Below are 18502 nucleotides of genomic sequence, written 5' to 3'. Positions count from 1 at the left end.
AAAAACCCCGGGTCCCGGGGGGCGGTTAGGGGTGGGGGTCCCGGGATGTGGCGGTCAGGAGACAAGGAGCAGGCAAGGTGGGTTGGATTGGGGGTGGGGTTCTGAGGGGGGCAGTCGGGTGGGAAGTGGGAGGGGTTGGATAGGGGGCGGGGGCCAGGCTGTTTGGGGACATGTGCACAGCCTTCCCTACCGGCTCTCCATACAGTTTCGCATCCCAATGTGGCCCTCGGGCCAAAAAGTTTGCCCACCCCTACTATAGAGTATAATTGTGGGTTACACTAGCACAACGGTTTTCAACCTTTCCAGACTACTGTATCCCTTTCAGGAGTCTGATTTGTCTTGCCTACCCCAAGTTTCACCTCACATAAAACAGCTTACAAAATCAAACATAGAAACACAAAAGTGTCACAGCACACTATTACTGAAAAATTGCTTACTTCCTCATTTTTATCATATAATTATAAAATAAATGTATTGGAATATAAATGTTGTACTTACGTTTCAGTGTGATCCTTGAGACTGTTTTTTCACTTGTGGGACTTGTCTAAAGCTGAAGCCCTGCTACATGGGGCTGAAGCATGTAACTTAGCTTTGTGTGCCCCCGGTGGTGTGGGACTCTGTGCAATTGCCCTGCTTGCCACCCCCTAATGCCAACACTGCACTTGCAAGCCCCCCAAACCCATCCCATAACCCCTCCTCCCCATGGGCTGCAAGCCCTAGGTTGAGAAACTATTATCTAGATGAGTTGCATACCCCTTGGAAGACCTTTGAGTGCCCCCAGTGGTACATGTACCCCTGCTTGAGAGCCACTGTGCTAGCATTTCAAAATAACCTTAAAGTCATATTTATGGAAAGGTCCTTTGAGATGTGTTATGAAAAATATTTATACTGGTGCATTTAATTATCTTGTTAACTTTACTTTTTAACACTGAAGACTATTTTAAAGGATACTTACTATGAAATCAGTCTTCATGTATTAAAATATATAATATGTACATTATGTAATTTTGGTAGTTTTTCTTTACAGGTGATCCTGTGAATTAATGTACCATCAATGATGGCAGAACACCCGCCACTACTGGATACTACTCAGATTATAAGTAGTGAAATTCCTCTTCTACCTGCCCCTATTGTTAGCGGCGATGGAGCACAACAGGTAAAGAAACTTCAATACCTTTGCTTTCTTTTATGCCATATATACAAAAGAAATGTCATTATGTACCAGCTGAAGAGGTGGGATATTTGAAAAGCTCCAAATCCTGAAAAACGCCAAAATGCTCATTAGCAAAAGTCGTGAAAATAATAGTCACACCATTCTGATATCTCTTGAGAAGTCAGTGTAGATCTAGGCTCATTGTGTTTTGTTCACTTATTAGGCTGTGGAATAGAGAAACTACAGTCTGGGTGCTGCAGGTGCCAGATTTTGATCCTTTTCTTAAGACATTTACATTGCCTATAGAGATGGTAAATATTTCCAAAAACTTTTTGGTATTTAAGATGAGAGCCTGTTAGCTATTATCATAGAGTTTAAGGCCAAAGTGGACAACCAGATCATCTAGTTTGATCTCCTGTATATCACAGGTCACAAACACCACCCAGCACCCACACACTAAACCCAACAACTGAAATTAGACTGAAGTATTACAGCCCAGAAGAGACTAAACTGTTGTGTGCCACAGGTAGAGACTAGGCAGTACCGAGATGCACCAATGCCAGAGTCTCCTGAAATGGCAGGGAATTGATTAAGGGAGATATACCCAGATAATTCCTGCAAATAACCCACATCCCATGCTGCAGAGGAAGGCAAAAACCCTAGGTCACTGCAGGTCTGACCTGGGGGAAAATTCCTTTCCAACCCCACATATGATGATCAGTTATACCCTAAGCATGTGAGCAAGAACCAGCTAGCTAAGCCCATGAGAGAAAGAATCCTCAGTGCTACCTCAGAGTACTGGCCCACCCTGTCTTGTCCCCCATCTCCAGCCATGGCCATCTCTGATCTTTTAGAGGAAGGAGACAAAAAACAAAAAAAAAGAGAATACATTGATGGGTGAGGAGTGTGTGGAAATCCCTTCCTGATCCTTGCAATTGGCCAGTTGAAGCCCTGAAGCTTGAGATTTGAGGGGCATAAGACATAAATCAGAAGGGACCCTCAGAGCTGCCAAGCCCTGCCCCCACCATCACATGCAACCCTATCATATAATCCCATTCATAAATTTATCCATCTCTCTCTCTCTCTCTCTCTCAAAACTAAGGTGTTTGCACCCACAACTCCTATTGGGAGGCTGTTCCAGAATCTCACTCCTCTGAAGGTTTCTAACCTTCTTCTAGTTTCCAGCCTGAATTTGGTCACAAGCAGTTTATACCCATTTTGTTCTTGTGCCAACATTGTCCTTTAGCTTAAATAGCTCTTAATCCTCTGTGGTTCCCTTTTCAGCCTTCTTTTCATTAGGCTAAAACAAGCCAAGCTCTTCCAGTCCCCTCTCATAACACAGACCCTACATTCCCCGAATCATCCTTGTAGCTCTTCTCTGCACCTGTTCTAGAAAGATGAATTCAAACTGGAACATGGGCAACCAGAATTCTATGTCATATTCCAAATTAGTTCTTACCAGTGCCTTGTACAATGGTATTAATATGTCTGTATCTGTACTGAAGATGCCATGATCTATCTTAGGATCACATTTGCCTTTTTTTGCAGCTGCATCACATTGGTGACTCAGTCATTCTGTGATTGACCAACACACTCAGGTCACTTTTCTTATCTGTCACAACTGATGAGCCAACAGCTTTTTATAGAAATTCTTCTTACTAAAGCTTAAATGCATAACTTTGCACTTTGTACTATTGAGTTTCATTCCATTTCTGTGCACAGTCTTCCTCACTGAAACCATTTCTGTTGCCATCTTCCTGGTTTTATACTAGCCCAGGCAACACCTACTGAGCTAAGCGTCATCTTCCAGTCATGGGTTGCTTCTCCAGCCTCATCCTTGCATGTGCAGCATTTCACATTAATTGGCCCTTCTTTCTCAGCTTCCTTATCCCTTTCAGAACTGATGTGTGATAAACATCCCATCACACTGGCACAGTCTATACCCTGGTAAACCCATCTTGCATTACATCTCCTTTTCTGTTTACCTCCATACATTTAATTATTCTTTCCTTTGCAGTTTGTTCTAAAATCTTGCATATTACCGAGATCAGACTAACAGAGCTGTAAATGCCCATAAGCATAGGTATGACATTAGCTATTCTCCAGTCATGCAGTACTACCCCAAATAGATTTATTTAAAATCCTTGCTACTAGAGAATTTGCAATCGCATGTGCCATTTTTTTCAGTATTTTGGGGTGGAAATTGTCTGGTCCCCCCGATTTGAGAGCATTAAACTCTTCAAGTTTTTCTTCCACCTCTGTTGTGGTCATACCTATTTCTATGCACTCATTTCTATCAGCCATCCTGCCTTCGTACTCATGTTCCATATTATCATCCTTGTTGAAAACAGAGACATTGTATTAATTTAGTTTTGGGGCATACTTAGATTACCTTTAATCTTCTCCCTATCCACACTGCACACAGACCTCATCCTTCTTCATTCTATTTTTATGTATATAACGAAAAAACCTCTTACTACTTATATTCATTTCTTTGGCAAGAACTAATTCAGCCTGGCTTTTAGCAATTCTCACTTTATACAATTTCTAACCTCCAAGATATAGCTTTCTTCACTGATCAATCTTTTTCCATTTGCTATGGGCTTTCAGCTTACCCCTAGTAACCTTTTTGAGATAATTATTCATCCAGACAGCTCTGGAGACTTTTCCTACAAGATTTTTTCCCCCTTGCTTGGGATGCAAATTAAAGATAATTAGTGTATAGTTGATTTAAAAGAAATTCTAAGCCTCCTCCACATTGAAGCCCTTGACCTCTTTAGTCCAGGTGACTTCTTTAATTCCCTTAGTTTCCCAAAATCTGCCCTTTTGAAATAAAAAAATGTTCTTGATGACCTGGTTTTGATTATCCTTCCATTTAATTTAAACTGAATCATCTTGTGATCAGTCAATCCAAGGTTATTTCCTATGACCAGCTGTTCTATGATGCCCTCACTACTTAACAAAACCAAATCTAAAATTGCATCCCTTCTTGTTGGTTCAGTGATGATTTGATGAAGGAAACTGACTTATATCACATCCAGGAGTAAGTGGGCCCTACCAGTATTAGTAGTACTTGTTCTCCAATCTATGTCCAGGAAGTTAAAGTCTCACACACACAATGACACAATTCCTGATAGTATTTATCTCAGAATTCACAGATCCACTACTCCCAAAGAAATAGTACGCACCAGTTTACCAGTTTCACCTCAGGATCTTGGTTCCACTCAAATAGCACCATTTAGATTTGTTTATATTGAAAACAAGTACAAGTTTATTTAATAAAGAACAAAGATTTGAGAAGAGTGTCTCTGGATTAAGTTTAGAAGTGTGTGCAACAAGAGTGATGTGGTGGTGGGAGTCTGCTATAGACCACCAGACCAGGGGGATGAGGTAGATGAGGCTTTCTTCCGGCAACTCACGGAAGCTACTAGATCGCATGCCCTGATTCTCATGGGTGACTTTAATTTTCCTGATATCTGCTGGGAGAGCAATACAGCGGTGCATAGACAATCCAGGAAGTTTTTGGAAAGCGTAGGGGACAATTTCCTGGCGCAAGTGCGAGAGGAGCCAACTAGGGGGGGGCGCTTTTCTTGACCTGCTGCTCACAAACCGGGTAGAATTAGTGGGGGAAGCAAAAGTGGATGGGAATCTGGGAGGCAGTGACCATGAGTTGGTTGAGTTCAGGATCCTGACGCAGGGAAGAAAGGTAAGCAGCAGGATACGGACCCTGGACTTCAGGAAAGCAGACTTTGACTCCCTCAGGGAACGGATGGCCAGGATCCCCTGGGGGACTAACTTGAAGGGGAAAGGAGTCCAGGAGAGCTGGCTGTATTTCAAGGAATCCCTGTTGAGGTTACAGGGACAAACCATCCCGATGAGTCGAAAGAATAGTAAATATGGCAGGCGACCAGCTTGGCTTAATAGTGAAATCCTAGCGGATCTTAAACATAAAAAAGAAGCTTACAAGAAGTGTAAGGTTGGACATATGACCAGGGAAGAGTATAAAAATATTGCTCGGGCATGTAGGAATGATATCAGGAGGGCCAAATCGCACCTGGAGCTGCAGCTAGCAAGAGATGTCAAGAGTAACAAGAAGGGTTTCTTCAGGTATGTTGGCAACAAGAAGAAAGCCAAGGAAAGTGTGAGCCCCTTACTGAATGAGGGAGGTAACCTAGTGACAGAGGATGTGGAAAAAGCTAATGTACTCAATGCTTTTTTTGCCTCTGTCTTCACTAACAAGGTCAGCTCCCAGACTGCTGCGCTGGGCATCACAAAATGGGGAAGAGATGGCCAGCCCTCTGTGGAGATAGAGGTGGTTAGGGACTATTTAGAAAAGCTGGATGTGCACAAGTCCATGGGGCCGGATGAGTTGCATCCGAGAGTGCTGAAGGAATTGGCGGCTGTGATTGCAGAGCCATTGGCCATTATCTTTGAAAACTCGTGGCGAACCGGGGAAGTCCCGGATGACTGGAAAAAGACTAATGTAGTGCCAATCTTTAAAAAAGGGAAGAAGGAGGATCCTGGGAACTACAGGCCAGTCAGCCTCACCTCAGTCCCTGGAAAAATCATGGAGCAGGTCCTCAAAGAATCAATCCTGAAGCACTTGTATGAGAGGAAGGTGATCAGGAACAGCCAGCATGGATTCACCAAGGGAAGGTCATGCCTGACTAATCTAATCGCCTTTTATGATGAGATTACTGGTTCTGTGGATGAAGGGAAAGCAGTGGATGTATTGTTTCTTGACTTTAGCAAAGCTTTTGACACGGTCTCCCACAGTATTCTTGTCAGCAAGTTAAGGAAGTATGGGCTGGATGAATGCACTATAAGGTGGATAGAAAGCTGGCTAGATTGTCGGGCTCAACGGGTAGTGATCAATGGCTCCATGTCTAGTTGGCAGCCGGTATCAAGTGGAGTGCCCCAAGGGTCGGTCCTGGGGCCGGTTTTGTTCAATATCTTCATAAATGATCTGGAGGATGGTGTGGATTGCACTCTCAGCAAATTTGCGGATGATACTAAACTGGGAGGAGTGGTAGATACGCTGGAGGGCAGGGATAGGATACAGAAGGACCTAGACAAATTGGAGGATTGGGCCAAAAGAAATCTGATGAGGTTCAATAAGGATAAGTGCAGGGTCCTGCACTTAGGATGGAAGAATCCAATGCACCACTACAGACTAGGGACCGAATGGCTAGGCAGCAGTTCTGCGGAAAAGGACCTAGGGGTGACAGTGGACGAGAAGCTGGATATGAGTCAGCAGTGTGCCCTTGTTGCCAAGAAGGCCAATGGCATTTTGAGATGTATAAGTAGGGGCATAGCGAGCAGATCGAGGGACGTGATCGTTCCCCTCTATTCGACATTGGTGAGGCCTCATCTGGAGTACTGTGTCCAGTTTTGGGCCCCGCACTACAAGAAGGATGTGGATAAATTGGAGAGAGTCCAGCGAAGGGCAACAAAAATGATTAGGGGTCTAGAACACATGAGTTATGAGGAGAGGCTGAGGGAGCTGGGATTGTTTAGCCTGCAGAAGAGAAGAATGAGGGGGGATTTGATAGCTGCTTTCAACTACCTGAAAGGGGGTTCCAAAGAGGATGGCTCTAGACTGTTCTCAATGGTAGCAGATGACAGAACGAGGAGTAATGGTCTCAAGTTGCAGTGGGGGAGGTTTAGATTGGATATTCGGAAAAACTTTTTCACTAAGAGGGTGGTGAAACACTGGAATGCGTTACCTAGGGAGGTGGTAGAATCTCCTTCCTTAGAAGTTTTTAAGGTCAGGCTTGACAAAGCCCTGGCTGGGATGATTTAACTGGGAATTGGTCCTGCTTTGAGCAGGGGGTTGGACTAGATGACCTTCTGGGGTCCCTTCCAACCCTGATATTCTATGATTCTAAGAACCAAGTAGAGTTAATTGTATCAAATGGTTACATGTACAATAAAAGTTAACATGCTTTCTGGAGCCTAAACTTAACAAGACATTTCTTCTGTCTTACAAAGCATAGCCCATCCAAAAGTGTGTCTCCCATTGTTTAAAAGCCAGATGGTCTGTGATCCTGTGTTCATAAGACAAGCCAGCTGGCTACTTGCCCCTTAGCTGAAAGATACCTGGGTGTAATCTGCACCCCCAGATACTGTTCTAACCATCCACTGTCTTCACTTGTAAACAGGGTAACACCTGCTGTTTGTTTTTTTTGTTTGTTTTTTTTTTGCTATATAGAATCTCCCCTGGTGACTTTGCAATTACTGGATTAGCATTTTGTTCAGGCTGTCAATAGACATTCATTGTGAAGTATGCAATGCTCAATTTACATATAGCCAGACAGGTAGATAAGCATCTCCTGCCTCAAAGAAACTTGCTTATCGCTTTCTGGTGACCAGCCCCCCAGCTCACAGACCTTAAGACGGGGTGGGCAAACTTTCTGGCCCGAGGGCCACATCGGAGTTGCAAAACTATATAGAGGGCTGGGTAGGGAAGGCTGTGTCTCCCCAAACAGCCTGGTACCCACCTCCATCCGCCCCCTCCCACTTCCCGCTCAGAATCCCTGACCCATCCAACCCCCCTGCTCCTTGTCCCCTGATCGCCCCCCTCCCAGGATCCCCACCCCTTCCCCCTAACAGGCACCCCGGGACTCCGACGCCTATCCAGCCTCCCTGTTCCCTGACCGCCCCCCCCCACCCAACCTCCACCCCATCCAACCACTCCCTGTCCCCTGACTGCCCCCCGGGACCTCCCGCTCCCCCCCCCATCATGCCAGAGCCAGCCACGCTGCCACACTGTCCGGCAGGACTGGCGGGCCAGAGCACTGGCAGTGCAGCACATTGAGGCTGTGGGAGAGGGGGAATAGCGGGGGGGGGACTAGCCTCCCCAGCCGGGAGCTCAGGCGCCGGGCAGGACGGTCCCACGGGCCAGATGTGGCCAGCGAGCCGTAGTTTGCCCACCTCTGCCTTAAGAGCATAATTTTCAGTGTGTATATATATATAACTCCTTGCATATTATCTATCTATTTTGCAATGATTATTATGATCGGTGTGACACAGGCTTTCAGTAGAGACCTTACATGGCACTCTTTGACAAACTATAGAGACCAGACCCAGGGAATCCCTGTGACCCTATGTACCCCCATGCCCTCTGCCAGTAGATCCCAAGAGGTCCCTGGGTCACATCAAGTAATATTTAAAAAAAACCTGGTACCGATATAGAAGCCAATTTTGTTGCTTCAGGAAAGTACAGTATAAAACCTATTAATGGTTCCTCAAAACTAATAAAGAACATAATTCTTATCAGACCAGCAGAAAATGCGCACTATAGGGAGCAATATTCTGCCACAAGGGAGAGGAACTGCATGACCTATTGACAGTAGATCTTTGCTACAATAGACACTTTATATTCCGTTTTTTCTTCATTCTACATATGTATGTTTTTGCATTAATGAAAAACAAGATCCCTATATGTGTCCAAAACAGGGCCGTTTGGGGAATGCTTGTGACTGCTACTTCTAGGGGATCATGACAGGGACACAAAGGGATGCTGTCATGAGTGACCTGCATATGTTCCAAGAGTAACAAGAGAAATGGGAGTGGAAAGAAATTTTAGAAGAGAAGCCTGGTTGCTTGGTTTTAAGAGGAAATGGAGTGAACTAGCCAAACTGAGATCCAATATGAGGTCAAACTGGGATGAGAGCTGAATGAGACTTAAATGAAGAGGAGGAGGAAGAACTGTTAAGTGTTACGTGGTGGGTGTATGGGGAAGAAAATATGGTATTCCAGTTTGCTTTTTCTGAGAATGTCGTCTTCCTGGTATTAAATACATTTCAGAATTTTTACCTACATTGTTTTAAAGAGATGGCATTTATTATTATATAATACAGATAGAAATTATTCTGAAATTTTAAAACAGAGCTTTCTTTTAATAAAAATAGTTTTAACTACTTTTAACCAAAAGCAGAAGTAACCATCTCTGACTAAACTAAACAGCAACCCATTAAGCAAAAACTTGAATAAAAGATATAGACATATTAAAGCTTACGTTCTTACCTTTCTCTCTAGACATTCAATACTTCTGCTTAACTACTTTCCTCTTCTCATACCCTTTCTTCACCTATTTCTATCTCTCTTTTCTTCCCATTTCTATTCTTACTTTACCTTTAGGTACTCACGAAAATAACTTCTCTTTATCCCCTCCAAAAAATGAGGCTAGTCAATCTGCCCTTTCATACAGCTTGTTCAGTAATGACCTCCGGTGTTTGGAAGAGTTTTTATTTTTGAATGTCCTTTGGGGGAAGTTTTATTTAAAAAAAAATATATTCTGTTATCTTTCTACTAAGCAAGATTCAGACTAAAAGAAAATAATTTGAAGCAAGAATCACGCTAGAGACTAAATTATGCCTCTCATTAATTTTTTTAGGAGTAAAAAGTTTGTAGTTTATACAGTATCTATCCTTAGAGAGCAGCCATGCATACAAACTGGATATAACCCTCAGAGAACAGTTAACAGATTTATTTAAAATAATTCTACAAAATGTTAGCTAGGTTTTCAGATAACAGTTAAGGACAGCTAATACCACTTTTTTCATTTCATTATAGTTCCAAATTATATAACAGATCTGGCTACAATTTAGAATCTCACAAAAATTAGTAAAACTTTTATTATCAATTGATTTGACTTTGTTTTTCTTTTGTGTGTGTGATACATGAGCCTTAAATAATTTGAAAATGTATTTATTCAGTGTCAGAAACCTTTACTGGAAACATTTATTACTTTTCTTGTAGTGTTTAAGAAACCAGCATTAACTAAATACTTTTATGTTTGGAGCTTACAAAAGCCAGGACATTCAGAATTGTAGTTACAACTCTGTCATTAGCTCAGCCAATTAAGACCCATGGTACAAGAAATTCAGAGCAATGGGTGATTCTGCACATTTTGGAATACATCCTCATATTAGGTCACAAGAATTTATAAGCATCTCTTGTTTACATCAGTATAAGAATATACCTCTATATACAGTGTAGTCTTTTGCTGAGTTATGTATGAAGCATCACAGATTTAACTCTGAACTCCATTGCTGTTATGTGAAGGTATCTGTTTCAACCTAAATGTTGTTTCACTGTACTTTTAATCAGTTTCAGTGTTTGTTTTTTGAAGTTGTGGTATAACTTGCATTAATATTGGGTTTTGGTATTGTGAAAGATTTTCCTAGCTTTACCCTTGTAATGTGTTTTAGAGACTGCAGTGAGAATTTTTGCCATCATTATGCTGATAAACATGGAGCTATATACAATATCCTGAAAACTAGCTATTTCACATGCTTAGCTACTATTCAAACATTTTTCCCATTTCAAAAACACTTTTACTAAAATACTACAGAACTGCTCACCCACTCTACAACACAGTTATAACAGAATCAGGGGATCAAGTGATAACAATTGTAATTTCTAATTGGAACAGAATTTTACTGTGTCACTGCAACCAAGCTAAAGCCTTGGATTGCCCATATCGTAACTGGGTCCCCAGGCTCCATTATAGTGTGTGTGTATATATATATATTAAAAACTTTTTATGTTAGAAATTGACTATACAATGTTTACCAGTTCTTCATAGCAAATTGCCATGATTTGAAACATCTGAGATCCTAAACCCAGAAAACTAACATTACACAGGATACAATCTGAAAATGTATTAACAAAATCCATTTATTTAGTTACTGTTTTAATGAAATACTTTTTTTGTGATTTCAAGTTATATGTAGTTTATGCTCTTTCTAGTGAAATACAAAGTTGAGGTGCTGGATGGATCGAAATCATACAGTCATTTCCTGAAACTTTACAAATATTCCTTTCAAATCAATTAATTTCAAATATTTCAACAGAATATAAAATATTTTTCTCTAACTCTTAACTTTAGCTACACAAATATTCACAAGTAAATCTCAAAAGATGAAGGGAAAGGTGATTCAGACATTGAATGGCCTGAGCAAGCTAAGGTTGTGAGATCTTCTTCTGGGTAGGATGGTGGTTATTTTTTATTTATTTATTTATTTTTAAAGCAAAAATCCTGGGAAGGATACACAACTTGAACAATTCAAGTTTTTTACAGTCTTGTATTTACACTTACAGATTTACATTCTGGCCCATCGAAACTAAATTAGTAGTGTTTGCTACACATTGGGAGTCTTGTGTCCATTCATATGTTACTCTGATAGATATAAACTTGCATTGGACTGCTTTACCTGAATTTGTCCATAATACCCCTGTCCTCTCTTCAAATCCCTCTTCAGGACCCACTTTGACTGTGATGTCTATAGTCATTGCCAGCAAATAAAAATTGGAGAGGACCAGCTGGGTATAATTGACATTGTTTATAGGGGAAAAAAATCAAGTATAATATGTTTTTATCCCTTTCCTTCACCTGTAATACATTGCTTGTTTTCTTATTCTTAGACTGTGAACTCTTTAGAGCAAAGACTGTGTGACCAGCATATACTTTGACAGCAAATACAGAGTCTCTCATAGTATGTACGTGAGAGAGGAGGGTATCTCTTGTCATGTTATTTAGACCTCTATTGGGCACGTGAGTCAGAATTTTCTTCTGACCACTGACGCAAAGCTTGAGCCTATGCTCATCGAAGTCAGTGGTAAAGCTCCCATTGACTTTAATGGTGCAGGATCAGAGCCTCATTCTTTTGAGGCTTATTTACTTAGAATGCAAGACAATAATGAACTGTGAACCGGGATGAGGATCTGGACAGAACAACCCCATAATTGAAATTCATTTATTTTATCTTCTAGGAGGAATTTTTTTCTGTTTCTTAAATAAATAAATAAATAGTGAAGATTAATTTTCTAAAAAGATTAATAGCTTACCATTTTTATGTATTTTATTCCTGTGATTACTAATCTGTGGAATAAGACATGCATTTTTCCTAAGGATAGAATTAATACTTTGAGAGAGAGTCTTTCAAAATGTAAGATTTTTCACGTGGAAGTCAAGATTAAGATGCCTTTGTTTACTGAAAACGAAGAGTCTAAAGAACTTTGAAGAGTATCCGAAAAGTGAATAAACTTTCAAATGTAAAATGAAATCCAAGATGTTTAAGACTATTTGTTGAATTAACATGAAGCAGCTTTAATGCATTATAAATATGAAAATATAACTTTGTGGTCTAGCAAATTAATAAAAAATTACTCACATAGCATATTCAAATGAACAGTAGTAGTGTACTTACTTCAGTGTGGAATCATTTGATTGTCAAACCATACAGTGAAATGAGACCACTCATTAAAAATAGCCAAATAATTTAAATTTCCTAATTTCAGGCATTATATTAGGAGCCAGATTGTGATGCCTTGACACATGCTGAATTGTGCCGTATATGACAGATAGACCAATGAAAGTCAGTGGGACTACTTGTGCAGGAATATATTATTCAAAAGTGAGTAAGGGTATTACTGTCTGGCCATAAGTGATTTGTTTTTAAACAGGGCTTTACAGAACCTAACAGGAACAGAAATGCTGTTATGAAATTATTTTATATTTAAAATAAAATTGTTTTAAAAATGGAATAAAAAAGGCCTTGCAGAACAGCTGTATAATTTACCAGCTCAGCCACAAAATCTGTTTGCCTGTACTGTACAAATATGATTATAAAAAAACTGATACTTTACTTGGCCTGAGTTAGTGGGATAGTAGATATTTGTGATGCTGTTTATAAATATTCCTCTGCCGCCTCTTTGAACACAACAACCAAAAGGTAAACATTCATTTCCCATGTTAAACTGCACAAAATAGTAAACTAGGGTTAAGATTTTTGAAAATACAGTTTCTGTGAGGAGCTCTGGAAATTAGGCAGTAGCTGATTACATTGTTGCCGGTATGTGCATTGTGATCGCCTGCTCTTTCTCTCTGTTATCTGTTACCTCACGGTCAGACATGACAGGATTTTTGTCACGCATAAGATGCTGAAGTCATCAAAGGGTCAGCCAGTCCATTCTTCAGTGAGCCGCTCCTGCCTCGGTTGCTCTGTGGGATAGTCACACTTTCCCAAGAGGGATAGGAGCAGGGGTTAAAAAGTAACTTAATGGACTTACCGGTACGCAGGGTGGCTGGGGTCCTGGGCAAGGCGGGGGCGGCTCTGGGCCCCCGGAAGGGGCAGGGCCTCGGGCAGAAGGGGCAGGGCTGGGGCCAGATTCCCCCAGCCAGCCCTTCAGCGCTGCCCGGCCCGCACTGTCTGGGCCCCGTCGGCAATTTAAAGGGCCTGGGGCTCCGCCTGCTGATGCGGCAGCAGCGACTGGGAGCCTCAGGCCCTTTAAATCGGTGCCAGAGCCCTGCTTTAAATCGGGGTAGTGGCAGCGGCCAGCAGCCCTGGAGCTGTGGTGGTGATTTAATGGGCTTGGGGCTCCGGCTGCTGCTGGGAGCCCCGGACCCTTTTAAATCATCGTGCCCCAGGGCAGCTGCCCCTTTTGGCTCCTCCCCCTTCAGCAGCCCTGCTGGTGCGGTCGCCATACCTTCTTACCGGTACGCCATACTTTACCGTACTGGCTTACTTACGCCTCTGGATATGGGACCCCCAAAAGATGTAATCTCAGCATAAATAGACATTGGGTAGGCTATCCCGTTCCTTCTGCGATGTGCAAAGGCACACACCGGGAACAGAATAGTTAGATGGTAGAGACACAGTGCTCCCACTTTTTTCCCAACTAATCCCAGCTCTGATGGAATTCCTTAATGCTGTGTGTGAGGAATCTACATTGGTGAGGTTACCAGGCCTTCTCATCCCCCAATTCCAAGCTCTATCAAGATTCAACTCAGACTAGTGGAGCAGGGCTGGCAGCCTCTGGCTTTTCGTTGCCACACAGTTCTAGAAAGTTCTGAGAAGGATGAGTGCTGTTCAGAGAGTGGTGTTCTTCCCTTGCCTCAAGAGGAAGCAGAGGTCTTGGCTAAAAAGAACTTTAACACACTTGAAGCAATGCCCAAAGTAATGGATTTTGTCCTTTGCACAACAGTATTGCAGTGCACTCTTCATGGGTGCAAAGGTTCACCTTTACAGAGCTCAGTGAAGGAGTAGGATGTAAATTGTTAATTCTTTGTCTCCAAACTCTGGATAGGGATTTTTTAGCAGAGACCCAGATGCTCCAGTGGTAGATCTTCCACTGATCAGTTGTGCTTCACAGGGCCAGCCCACAACATTTTGGCACCTGAGTCGGGGAGCTCAAATGATGTCCCTTTCCCCCCTCGCTTGGCCCAAAACTTTGAAAGGTCTCAATTCTGCCGCCTTCTTGTTCTACTCCTCTCATGGTACTGCTCTGCTACCTACCCCAATAAAGAAGAACTAACAACTTAAAATGCCTTGTTCAAACATTTTAAGTAACACTTAACTTTCAAACACCTGAACAGCAAATGTAACTTTTCTTGTCTGCCTAGTAAGCACTGGCATTTTTATCTGTTTGAATAATTAAAGTGGTGCTTTCTGTGCCTTCTTGGTTGCAAAGATTTGAACTGCTTCCTGAAGGTCCACAGTCTGGGCCAGCTCATGCTCTATTGAGATGGTTGCAAGGCCGACCACCCTCTCCTGTGTCATTGTGGAGCATAGATGTGATTTTATTAACTTCAGCTTGGAGAAGCTGCGTTCTCCACTGGCAGCTGTTACAGGAAGTGTTAGAAGTATGTGCAAAGCAACAAAAGCATTTGGAAAGAGGGTGGTCATCTTATCTGTGCACATATATTCCAGAACAACCTTTGGAGTTGATCCTGCTGAAATGTATCTTGAAAGGGATTTCAGTTCATCACCTAATTCACTCGCATCTATATCACACAGTCATCACGTGTCAACACTGTCTCTAGTCCCTGCATTGCTGATGCAGGTCATCTTCAGGTATAGTGAGGAGTCTTGGAATATCATACAAGATCCCAAATATACTGCTGTGTTCCTTGAGCTGCATGAAACGTTCTTCAACTGATTGTATTGTACAATCTAGCACCTGGTTAAAGAATTCAACTTTGAATTGTTGTTTGGGGTCTCTTGTGGGATTATCCTGTGCCTCGTAATCAAAATGTCGTCTTCTTTGGTGACTCTTTTTTATTCTTGAATGGGTGGGAAAATAGCTTCAGTGTGAAGTTCCTCTGCCAACTTCTGTGCACACTTCAGAATGTTTTGAAATCCCTCATCTGACCTGTAAGACTGTAGGTATGACTTTGCTTTGTCCAATTGTTCCATTGCTCCAGATATATCAAGGTCAACACCTTGGAGTCTCTTGCTTACAACATTTATTTCAAACAGTATGTCACACCACAACACTAAGCCACACAGAAATTTGAAGTTATGTATGTTTCTGGTGATTTCATTTCCCTCTGCCACTGTTCTCCCACAAACAGTTTCCGTCATAGCATTATCCTCCATAATGGCAACTACGGCATCATCTATTTTCCCAATTTGGTGTTTGATAGGCTTTATCGCCTCCATTCGACTTTCCCATTGTGTGGCACTCAGTGGTTTCAGTGTCAGAGGGGATGTTCCTAGATGTTGCTTCAAAATTTGCCATCGATGAGTTAATGCAGAGAAGAATATATAGATGCTTTGAATTGCATTAAAAAATTCAGCAGCCTCACTAGAAGCTGATGCTGCATCACTGACCACTAAGTTCAATGAATGAGAACTGCATGGGACAAAAAAAGCTCGAGGGTTTAACTCTTGGATCCGTGTCTGCACTCCTCTGTTCTTTCTTCTCATGTTGGCACCATTATCATAGCCCTGACTTCTCATGTCAGATATCATGACTCCCTTAGGGAACTGATGAGCAAGATCCCCTGGGAGAATAACATGAGGGGGAAAGGAGTCCAGGAGAGCTGGTTGTATTTTAAAGAATCCTTATTGAAGTTACAGGGACAAACCATCCCGATGTGTAGAAAGAATAGTAAATATAGCAGGCAACAAGCTTGGCTTAACAGTGAAATCCTTGCTGATCTTAAATACAAAAAAGAAGCTTACAAGAAGTGGAAGATTGGACAAATGACCAGGGATGAGTATAAAAATATTGCTCGGGCATGCAGGAGTGAAATCAGGAAGGCCAAATCACACCTGGAGTTGCAGCTAGCAAGAGATGTTAAGAGTAACAAGAAAGGTTTCTTCAGGTATGTTAGCAACAAGAAGAAAGTCAAGGAAAGTGTGGGCCCCTTATTGAATGAGGGAGGCAACCTAGTGACAGAGGATGTGGAAAAAGCTAATGTACTCAATGCTTTTTTTGCCTCTGTCTTCATGAACAAGGTCAGCTCCCAGACTACTGCACTGGGCAGCACAGCATGAGGAGGAGATGACCAGCCCTCTGTGGAGAAAGAAGTGGTTCGGGACTATTTAGAAAAGCTGGAGGTGCACAAGTACATGGGGCCGGATACGTTGCATCTGAGAGTGTTAAAGGAGTTGGCGGATGTGATTGCAGAGCATTGGCCATTATCTTTGAAAACTCAGGGTGATCGGGGGAAGTCCCGGACGACTGGAAAAAGGCTAATGTAGTGCCCATCTTTTAAAAAGGGAAGAAGGAGGATCCTGGGAACTACAGGCCAGTCAGCCTCACCTCAGTCCCTGGAAAAATAATGGAGCAGGTCCTCAAGGAATCCATTCTGAAGCACTTGCATGAGAGGAAGGTGATCAGGAACAGCCAGCATGGATTCACCAAGGGCAAGTCATGCCTGACTAATCTAATTGCCTTCTATGATGAGATAACTGGTTCTGTGGATGAAGGGGAAGCAGTGGACGTGTTGTTCCTTGACTTTAGCAAAGCTTTTGACACTGTCTCCCACAGTATTCTTGCCAGCAAGTTAAAGAAGTATGGGCTGAATGAACGGACTATAAGGTGGATAGAAAGCTGGCTAGATTGTCAGGCCCATCGGGTAGTGATCAATGGCTCCATGTCTAGTTGGCAGCTGGTATCAAATGGAGTGCCCCAAGGGTCGGTCCTGGGGCCGGTTTTGTTCAATATCTTCATAAATTATCTGGAGGATGGTGTGGATTGCACTCTCAGCAAATTTGCAGATGACACTAAACTGGGAGGAGTGGTAGATACGCTGTAGGGTAGGGATAGGATGCAGAGGGACCTAGACAAATTGGAGGATTGGGCCAAAAGAAATTTGATGAGGTTCAACAAGGACAAGTGCAGAGCCCTGCACTTAGGACGGAAGAATCCCATGCACCACTGCAGACCAGGGACCGAGTGGCTTGGCAGCAGTTCTGCAGAAAAGGACCTAGGGGTTACAGTGTACGAGAAGCTGGATATGAGTCAACAGTGTGCCCTTGTTGCCAAGAAGGCCAATGGCATTTTGGGATGTATAAGTAGGGGCATTGCCAGCAGATCAAGGGTCGTGATCGTTCCCCTCTATTCGACATTGGTGAGGCCTCATCTGGAGTACTGTGTCCAGTTTTGGGCCCCACACTACAAGAAGGATGTGGAAAAATTGGAAAGAGTCCAGCGGAGGGCAACAAAAATGATTAGGGGACTGGAACATGTGACTTATGAGGAGAGGCTGAAGGAACTGGGGATGTTTAGTCTACGGAAGAGAAAAATGAGCTGATAGCTGCTTTCAACTACCTGAAAGGGGGTTCCAAAGAGGATGTCTCTAGACTGTTCTCAGTGGTAGCAGATGACAGAACAAGGAGCAATGGTGTCAAGTTGCAGTGGGGGAGATTTAGGTTGGATATTAGGAAAAACTTTTTCACTAGGAGGTTGGTGAAACACTGGAATGCGTTACCTAGGGAGGTGGTAGAATCTCCTTCCTTAGAAGTTTTTAAGGTCAGGCTTGACAAAGCCCTGGCTGGGGTGATTTAATTGGGGATCGGTCCTGCTTTGAGCAGGGGGTTGGACTAGATGACCTTCTGAGGTCCCTTCCAACCCTGATATTCTATGATTCTATGATCACAATTCCCATATCTTCCAGCTTTTTAAGAAACACATTTGTCATACCAGCTCCTGTAGTACCATCAATGTCAATAAATTCTAGAAAATGCTCTCTGACAGTCACCATTGCGGGGACATTTTCACGAGGTTCTGTTTTCGTTACAAAACGGACCATGAAAGTCATTTGTTCCATATGGCTGATGTCAGGTGTGCAGTCCAGAATAGCATAGTAATATCTTGCTGACTTCAGATCTGCCACAATCTTCTGTTTGACTTTTGTTGCCAGTAACTGTGTGATCTCATTTTGAATTGTTATTCCAAGGTAGTGGTGTGGGTACATTTCTTGGGTGGTGAGTCTTCTTAGATGTTCCTGGAGTACAGCATCAAACTCAGCCATCAGCTCCACAATTTTAAGGAAGTTTCCAGTTTGGCACATACAGCTGATCTGAAGTGCCGCGCAATGCTAGGTTTTGG

The 18502-nt window shown here is 42.5% G+C and overlaps 1 protein-coding gene across 5 annotated transcripts in view; it reads left to right on the top strand.

The window, feature by feature from the left end:
* The window catches only part of FNDC3A (fibronectin type III domain containing 3A), a 210008-nt gene that overhangs the window by 27245 nt on the left and 164261 nt on the right, over window positions 1-18502 (top strand). For 3 of the 5 annotated variants that reach the window (XM_073343811.1, XM_073343802.1, XM_073343820.1), the window contains exon 2: window positions 1028-1156. In XM_073343811.1, coding sequence (XP_073199912.1) covers window positions 1055-1156 — 102 coding nt within the window. In that variant the 5' untranslated portion in view covers window positions 1028-1054. Of the gene's footprint in view, window positions 1-1027; window positions 1157-7827; window positions 12577-18502 lie in introns of those variants that run through there. The other 2 variants (XM_073343875.1, XM_073343830.1) reach the window with 2 other exon arrangements.

This window comes from Lepidochelys kempii, chromosome 1, assembly GCF_965140265.1.
Source record: "Lepidochelys kempii isolate rLepKem1 chromosome 1, rLepKem1.hap2, whole genome shotgun sequence".
In the NCBI taxonomy this organism is placed as follows: domain Eukaryota; kingdom Metazoa; phylum Chordata; order Testudines; family Cheloniidae; genus Lepidochelys; species Lepidochelys kempii.
The sequence above is the reverse complement of the archived record's forward strand: the minus strand, read 5'-3'. Positions and strand labels throughout refer to the sequence as shown.